The 9,043-nt window shown below is 43.3% G+C and overlaps 1 protein-coding gene across 4 annotated transcripts in view; it reads left to right on the top strand.

Moving 5' to 3' along the window:
* ZMPSTE24 (zinc metallopeptidase STE24) overlaps positions 1 to 9,043 on the top strand; it is a 23,433-nt gene that overhangs the window by 244 nt on the left and 14,146 nt on the right. For 2 of the 4 annotated variants that reach the window (XM_010576291.1, XM_010576290.1), the window contains exons 2-4: positions 1,671 to 1,817; positions 7,734 to 7,820; positions 8,476 to 8,592. In XM_010576291.1, the coding sequence (XP_010574593.1) occupies positions 1,671 to 1,817; positions 7,734 to 7,820; positions 8,476 to 8,592 (351 nt within the window). Of the gene's footprint in view, positions 1 to 66; positions 525 to 1,670; positions 1,818 to 7,733; positions 7,821 to 8,475; positions 8,593 to 9,043 lie in introns of those variants that run through there. The other 2 variants (XM_010576293.1, XM_010576292.1) reach the window with 2 other exon arrangements.

The raw sequence follows: 9,043 nt of genomic DNA, 5'->3' as shown, positions 1-9,043 counted from the left end.
CCGGGGCCGGGGCCGGGGCCGAGCGGCGCGGAGCTCAGCTTCGTCTGTCGCCTGCCTGGGGAGGGCTTGGCCCTGTCCCGGCCGAGGCAGCGGGGCTGAGGCGCGGTGTCAGCCCTGCTCGCCCGCGACCTGTGGGTGGAAGCGGTTTGCCGCCGGCAGGCTGTGAGAGCGGCCTGAGAGGGAGAAAGGGCCCGCCGCGTCCGTCTGTGCGCCCCTTGGGGGTTCAGCGCCGGATGGCGAAGCTCTCGGCAGCTCTGCCGAGCGGGGTCCTGCCCCATTCGGCGTCGGCGTCTGCTCACACTTGCCCCTGCTCTGGAGCACGGCTGTTTTTCTGTGGACCGGCTGCACTCCCTCAGATGAACCAAGGCACTGTACCGCGCTTGTTTTAGCGGGCTGGCAGGGACACTCGCCGTCACATCAACGAGTTAAGTGAGTTCATAGAAGGATCTGAAAAGCGCGGGTGTGGTGGGGTAACCAGCAGCCCAGCACCTACCCAGCAGCTCTGTCCTCCTCCCCCGGGACAGGTAAGAGAGCAGGAAGAGCAAAAATGAGAAAACTCATGGGTCAAAGTAGAGACAGTTTAATTAAAGTGAAGGAAGGAGGAGGCAAAAAGCCCCCACAAGGGCTCCAAAGGCAGTTGCTCACCACCTCCCACAAGCAGGCCGATGCCTGGCCAGTCTCCGAAGTAACAGCCACCTCGGAAGTCAAACCCTCTCCCCCTCCCCTTTCTTCTTCCTCTACTTCAGTTTTTATTGCTGAGTATAACATATAGCATGGAATATCCCTTTGCTGGGCTCAGGTCAGCTGTCCTGGCTGTGTCCCCTTCCAGCCTCTTGTCCACCCCCAGCCTGCTCACTGGGGAAGAGAGAAAGCCTTGACACTGTTTAGCAGTAGCCAGAACACTGGTGTGTTATCAACACTGCTTTGGCCACAAATGCAAAGCATACCACCATGCAGGCTGCTATGAAAAAATTAACTCCATCCCAGCCAGACCCAGCACAGCTGGGGAGAACACTGCTGGGAGGGCAGGAAGCAATGCTGCATCCACTTGTGAGCCTTTAGATCAGCTAAGCAGCCTGTGAGACTGCAGCCCAGTACTCCGGTCAGAGGAAGAATGTATCTTAAAGTGACAAAGTGTAAGAACTCTTCCTTTGAGGAGGGATAAATATACTGAAATGAGATAAGGCAGTGGATGGAATAAGGACTTTTCGTCTTTAAAAATTTTAAAGAAGTGGTGAGTTCTTTACCAAAAATGAAATAGCACCTCATTTATGCAGCCACATCATACATACGTTTTCTGGTGAAGTTGTGTGGTTTTCATGGGAGGATCTAGTGTTTAGTTTTAAACTCTGCTTAGTTGTTATTGTGGTGCAGTAAGTCATATCCTGTGGAAAAATGAGTGTGTGTGATCTTTATCTAGTAACTATATTGGAAATAAATTAATATGTAGGTGACAGTTTCGGGTTATAATGTAATAATTATGCTTCAGTTTTATATTTGGAACTTGATAGAAAACAGGAATTTAGGAATATTTCTTGGTTTGTGTGTTGTTTGGGTATTTTTTTACTTTCTGTGGTGGCCCATGTGATTATGTTATGTGACTTTTACATCTTATTTATCTCCTTAAAAATATTGGATGTAGACTTTAAGTTTCTTTTCCAAATTTTCAGAGACGGGTGTATAGAACAACAACGCACGTACCACAGGAATTAGGACAGATTATGGATTCAGAAACATTTGAAAAATCTCGTCTGTATCAGCTGGACAAAAGTACTTTCAGCTTTTGGTCAGGCCTGTATTCAGAGGTTGAGGGCACCGTAAGTACCTGAGCTGATCTAGCATTCATATGATACTTTTCATGTACTTAAACTGTGAAATACTTTGATTCTTAGTGATCCTGTGCAGCTGCACTGTTGGCATTCTGGCATCTTACATCAAACACTGAAATTTGGAAGGCCTGGGGTTCTTTGTTTCTTGTTTGTGGCTGTATTTGCTGTATAAAAAGGGATTATTCAGACAGCACATAATTTCTCTATGCAGTGCTGAGTCATTGTAAAATAGTATAAAGTCATGTAACTGTATAACTGTGATGTGAAACCAGTACTTAAGAACTGTGACCCCTCTTAACTTTCGCATTTCCGAATCTGTTTTGCGCAGCCTAACCTGTACATTGTTTCATTTTGTATGAACTTGTAAAAATGTTGTTACACGTGTCAGTATAGCTGTTATATTCTTCTTGTTGGGCTTTTTGGTACACTAAAAACTCAGGACAATTTTTGTGTGAATTCGAAAAGCTTCTATGTTTTTGAGTGACTTTAGAGGCAGTATTTCATTTGAAAAATGAAGATATACTCCCAACAGTGGATTAGTGGACGAGGTGAGATAGTACCCCCTAGCAAGTGCAACAAGTCAAAAGGTTCTGAAGCTTTATTTTGATTTCAAGAGCTTTAGCCAAAACAGCTTCCCTTGTTGCTTTTAAAAAAAATACGTGATTAGAACGAGCCTCTCTTGCCACTGAATTTAGTGCCCTGCAAAACAAAGAGCTGATCAGCAGTCAGTGCTTATCTTCACACAGGCCTACAATTGTTATGGTCCCCCGCAGCATTCCAGCCGCCAAATTGGAGAGATATGGGTTTCACAGATGGACTGGTAGATGGGTAAAGAACTGTCTGGATGGCCACGTCCAAAGAGTTATAGCCAATGGCTCAATGTCCAAGTAGTAAGGAGTGTTGTCCCTCAAGGATCTGTACTGGGACAAATATTATTTAATATCTTCATCGGTGGCACAGATAGTGGGATTGAGTGCACACTCAGCAAGTTTGCAGATGACACCAAGCTCAGTGGTGCAGTTGGTATGCAAGAGGGAAGGGATGCCATCCAGGGCGACTTTGACAGGCTTGAGGAGTGGGCCCGTGCAAATCTCATGAAGTTCAGCAAGGCCAAGTGCAAGATCCTGCACCTGGATCTGGGCAGTCCCCAGTATAAGTACAGACTGGTGGATGAATTGAGAGCAGCCCTGCAGAGCAGGACTTAGGGATACTGGGTGACAAAAAATTGGATATGAGCTGGCAATGTGCACTTGCAGCCCAGAAAGCCAACTGTACCCTGTGCTACATCACAAGAAGCATGGCCAGCAGGTGGAGGGAAGTGACTCTCCCCCGTCTACTCTGCTCTCATGAGACCCCACCTGGAGTACTGTGTCCAGCTCTGGGGTGTCTAGTACAAGACAGACATGGACCTGTTAGAGTGGGTCCAGAGGGGGGGGACACAGAAATGGTCAGAGGGCAGGAACACCTCTTCTATGAAGAAAGACTGGGAGAGTTGGGGTTGTTCAGCCTGGAGAAGAAAAGGCTCCGAGGAGACCTTATTGTGACCTTTCAATACTTAAAGGAGGCTTATAAAAAAAAAGATGGAGAGAGACTGTTTACCAAGGCCTGTAGTGACAGGATAAGGAGCAACAGTTTCAAACTGGAAAAGGATAGATGTAGATTGGACATAAGGAAGAAATTTTTTACAATGAGGGTGGTGAGACACTGGAACAGGTTGCCCAGAGAAGTTGTGGATGCCCCGTCATTGGAAGTGTTCAAGGTCAGGCTGGATGGGGCTTTGAGCAACCTGATCTATTGAAAGATATCTCTGCCCATGGGAGGGGGGTTGGACCAGGTGATCTTCAAAGGTCCCTTCTGATCCAAACCATTCTGTGATTGTGCCTGTGTAGGAAAAGCACAGACTTTGCTTTCTCTCATGATCTTTTCTTTCTGTTCTGTCCCTGTTACTGTAATAACAGGTCCACAATGATTTTGGCAGCTGATTGGTCTGTTAAAGAAATTATTGCATCCAGCTGTCTTCCACAACTGAGCCACAAAACCCAGGCTTATGGTGGTGCTTCCTAAGCAGCAGTCAAAACCTGTTACTAAGTCAAGCATCTTAGCTTCTATGTTGTTCCACTGTTTCAGCTGTGATGGTTATAAACAGCTGGGAAGGAGTTGTGTCTCAAACTGCTGCTGCTGCTATTGAATTGATTGTGGTGCTCTGCTTTTTGTGTTGCAGTATCACTGATGAACAAAAGCCAAGGAAAAAAACATGGAATATGTGAGTTAAAGCTCCCAGCTAATTAAGCAAGCACTGGTCTGAATAAGCAGGTCTCAGAGCAGTCAGCTGAGATACTGTATGCCCATGTTCTACTAGTACTGACAGTCATTTTCATCTTCTGAACAAGAAGTTAGTGTTCCTACTTGGGCTTGATGGATTGTGGGCTTGGGATTCTGTATCCCAGAACTTGTTGAGTTTGGGACTGGGAGTGAGCTGTCCCAGGAGGGTTGCTAATGGGCCTGCAAGCTATTAGATGTCCAAGCTTTGCCTGCATTCGCAGATTTGCTACAGAGGTTGCAGAGCTTTGTGGAAGCAAGGTAACGCAAGTCCAGTGGCTCCTACATCTCACTTCTTCGTTATGGCTCCATTAATATAAGTTTTGCTTAGCTAGAGCTAAATAATCTACAACCATATAGCATCCCTGATAACCAGTCTCCCCTGCAGCAGGTTTCTTTATGGAGTTCTGTAGACCATTTTACATTACTTCTCTGGTGCTGGGCACTTCCTTCTGTGCAGCGTTGCCCTGGACTTTTGAAAGAGTTTTGTAGAGCTTCCTTAACAAATTTTATGTTAAAGTCACAAAATTTGTGTTTGTGGTTGAACACTCAGGTCCCATTTGGAATGAAATGAGGGAAGTATATCATAGCCAGCTGTGAGCTTTGGAAAATCTCCACAGCTAGTCCTCTCTGCTGCCCTCGTGTTTAGAATTCCTGTCCTTTAAAATTTTGTTCCTTGTTAACACACTTCTTATGTTCCCTTCTCCCTAGGAAAGCACACCCTCAGGTTTCTCTGATTATTTTGTTCCTGCAAAGGGAAAATTACACTTGAATGGAAATTCTACTTCCCCCCCCTGCCCCCCCCAATCCATTGTCATCCCAGGACAAGAGGTTTTCTTGGAAAATTCAGAGTTGGAACACATCCTTATGGTACCTTTTTTTGGTATGTTTTAAAGATCAGAAAAAAATCTAGGTAATCGTACTTTCCCAACTGCACTAACTGGTCTAAAAAAAATAGACGGTCTTGGAGGCATATAGAGCTGCTTCTGGTCAGTAATGGCAACTATACACTGAAAAGATAATACAAGCTTGGAATAAAGTTCAGAGCTGACTTAGCAGCTGGAGCAGTCTGAGTGATAAAGTAGTCATTACCTTTAGAGTAGTCCAAATGGTAGGGATAGAGAACCAAGGTGATTTATTTTTTTGAGATAATTGCTTGTGAAACATTGAAAACTTCCAGCTGTGTACAGTGGACTTAACAGAGACACTGAGTATCCAGCTCATTCTAATCTTCTTCCATCTGCTACTGCTAACACCTCTAGACTTGATATGCATCTTCCTAGGTTTTGAGAACTTGTTCTCAGTTGTACTGAAGTCTGCTGGCTTCACTTCAGACTTGAAGAAGAGCTTGTGTTTCCAAAAAAACCTGCCTGCTTTTTCCACTTACTGTGATCAACCTAATAAAAAGAAAACATACTGTATGAACCTTTTCCTGCATACCCTTATGCTGTCATGGCTGCTGCGTATCTCCTAATAGGGAAAATAACCTCTGGTCTGAAGGCTGCAGCAATGGTATGGTTGTAAGTAAGGCTATTATTGCTTGTTACATTTCAGGCAGCTTGTTCATACATTCCTCATTCCCAGGGCAAATTGTATGAAGTTCAACAAGGCTTAGTGCCGGGTCCTGCACTTGGATCGCAACAACCCCATGCAGCTCTACAGGCTTGGGGAAGAGTAGCTGGAAGGTTGACTGGTGGAAAAGGGCCTGGGGGTGTTGGTCGACAGCCAGCTGAATATGAATCAGCAGTGTGCCCAGGTGGCCAAGAAGGCCAATAGCATCCTGGCTTGTATCAGAAGTTGTGTGGCCAGCAGGAGCAAGGAAGTGATTGTTCCCCTGTACTCGGCATTGGTGAGGCTGGAGGTTGTAGTGAGGTGGGTATTGGTCTTTTCTCCCTAGTAAGAAGCAATAGGATGAGAGTAAATGGCCTCAAGTTGTGCCAGGGGAGGCTTACATTGGATATTAGGAAAAATTTCTTCACCAAAAGTGTTGTCAAGCACTGGAACAGGCTGCCCAGGGAAGTGGTCGAATCGCCATCCCTGGAGGTATTTCAAAGATGTGTGGATGTGGTGCTTGGGGACATGGTTTAGTGGTGGACTTGGCAGTGTTAGGTTCATGGTTGGACTTGATGATCTTAAGGGTCTTTTCCAACCTAAATGATTCTATGATTCTATTCTACAATCGGGCTGATACCCCTGGTGTGTAGGGTATGTGCAGCTGCTTCTCTACACGAGGGTGACTTACTCCATTCTGTGATGTTGAGCTGTGTCCATTTCTCAGAATCTGTCCTGGGATTATCAGATTCCAGCAGAGCTCAGTGAGGTGGCCTCTACGGTCTGGATTTGCCACTTCCTTAAATCATAAACTGCATCCTTTATTGGCTTTGGGGACTGCCTGAACTTGAAAGAGGCCGTAGTGGCCAAAGTTGATGAAATTATATGAGGTTTGCAACATTTTGCTTTTAGTAGGCAGAAATATGATTCATTAACCTAGGAAGTTAATTGGAGGGGAGATGCTGTGTTGGAATTACTAGTATGCTTTGATTTATTTCAGCCATTAATTATGTGGGTTTCTTTTTAACTAATAAGTAGTATCAACATCATGCTAATAGCTGTCTTTGTTCGGGGCTTGGTACTTCTGGGATTTCCAGCTCTGAAACTTAGAGGTAGCCAGCAAAGGAGAAACAAGCTTGCTTTGGTCCTTTCCATCTCCTGCTGACACTCAGAATGCACCCTGATATTTAGGTTATAAAAAAGTAAGCCTTTTAAAAATAAATAAGTAAATAAAAATCTGGTACTGTCCATACTGGAAGGCTTCCTACTTGAAGATTGATTTTTATATACATAGTGATGCATCACTTGCTAAGAAAGTAAATGTGAAACATTTAGAAGTCAAGCTGTTTAACAAACACTACCAGACCCTGCCCTGAACTACAGTTAGCACTTGCTTAGTAGCTCTGTCTCAAGCATTTCTTTGATGATGGTGTGTCCCAAGTAGTCCACTCCCTGTTCCTTGGCAACCTGTATGCCAGGAGACAGGCACGAGGAGATGTGGTGAGGCAGGCACAAGAAAGAGTGCATGAAGCTTTCTTAAAATGGTTGAAGCAGCACTAATACTGAAAGTGAAATTACGACCTTATTCTGAATGCCTTTCTCTTGGTAGGCAATGTGGAATGCAGGCAAGTTTGTCCCAGTGCAGTCAAGTTGCTGAATTTCGCATACCCCTCCTAGAGATGGTATGTTCTACAACCCTAGGGCAAATGAGTTTTAAGGTCTTCTGAAAAATATACCTCATGTCTGAGCCAATGTAGCAGCAAAGTCTACAGTAAATAGGCTTGGAAGTATGCTAGTATTTCCCAGGCAAAAAAAAAAGCTTAACCTGATCTCTACTTCTGTAAAGTAAAATGAACCATTGCCAAATATTCTAGGCTTTCTTTATGCACTGCTAAGATCAGAGGGGGACAAAAAGCCTAATTATAAAACTTTTCTCATTCACCCTTAAAAGGTCTTTATCATGCTGAAATTTTAGTAGAATAACATGACGGTCTGTTTCATATTGCCTCTGTGATGTGTATTTTTGTTTTCAAGATGATTCTGCTCTGTGGAGGAATTCCTTTTCTTTGGAATCTGTCTGGTCAGATCTCTGGTCGTGCTGGGTTTGGACCAGAATATGAGGTAAGCAGTCTTTAAATTTTAGTGAAAATATTTGGTCTGTGAACTACACTGTTATAATATTTTTTATTTTTAAGCTTGCATTTACTTAAAGTGGGTACAATATAGTAAAAATAACAGATATTTTCTGATGAACACAATGATTAGGTGAGTCTGAGAACTGATAACGGTATGTGACTTTTAAATTAGCTTACTAATTAAAATAGCCTAAAATGATAAAAACATAAAAGTCTCAAAGTTACGTGAGTCAAATGAGATGGTGGGTTGGGGTTTTGGGGGCTTTTTGTTTGGGTGTTGTCTTTTTACTAATCCTAGATGTGATCTTCCTGCACAGTAAAAAGGTAAGAAATTTGAGGCTACTGGTTATGTTGTCTTTGTGCTGTGGATGAGGCATCTATCTAAATTCTTGTCCCAAATCCTTAGTTTTTACTTAAATCTGTTTCGTCAGTGTACTTTTTTTTCTTTCTTTAATATAGTAAGCTATTCCAGTGATCAGTAATATAATCATCACAAAAGTCTTATTTCTGTGAATTGATCTAGCTTCATCTTCTAACCAGTTTCAGTTAAACCACTGACATAAAATCAATTTTTAACACACAGAATATTAATGTTAGTACAAGTCAGTAAATACCAGATTTATTTTTATATTTTTCTTTAGATTGTTCAGTCATTGGTATTTCTGCTGCTTGCAACACTCTTCAGTGCAGTGACTGGTCTCCCATGGAGTTTATATAACACATTTGTCATAGAAGAGAAACATGGCTTCAATCAACAGGTATTGTAGATAGCACTTATACTGACCTAATGTCCTCAGTAGGTTTGGTTGGTTAGATGGACTGATATGTCCATATCTGTGCCAAAGATAATTAGTTTTAGGAACATTTCTACTCGCATTGCATAAAAATAAGAGCAGTGACAGTTTGTGACTGTTGCAGAAGTACCCATGCCACACCAAAATGTCTCTGTGTGAGCCCATGCTTCTGAGCAAAGAGAAGTGTGTATTCTAGCAGTGGAACAAAGAACATTTCATGCCTCACCTGTTCATTTTTGGATGGACTATTCCTTGCCCTTCATATGCCCTTCCTGAGAAGTCTGGATCACTGCTTGACAGGGGCAGTTCTGACTCATGGACACTGAATAGATGAAACAAAACTGAGAAATTACTTTCCTCCTCATTCTGTTTTCCTTATTGATTTCTTGTATCAGCCTTTACTAAATTAGAGAAT

The sequence above is a fragment of the Haliaeetus leucocephalus genome, unplaced genomic scaffold, assembly GCF_000737465.1.
Source record: "Haliaeetus leucocephalus isolate CR32 unplaced genomic scaffold, Haliaeetus_leucocephalus-4.0 Scaffold517, whole genome shotgun sequence".
NCBI lineage: Eukaryota > Metazoa > Chordata > Aves > Accipitriformes > Accipitridae > Haliaeetus > Haliaeetus leucocephalus.
This window is presented reverse-complemented; position numbering and strand designations above follow the sequence as displayed.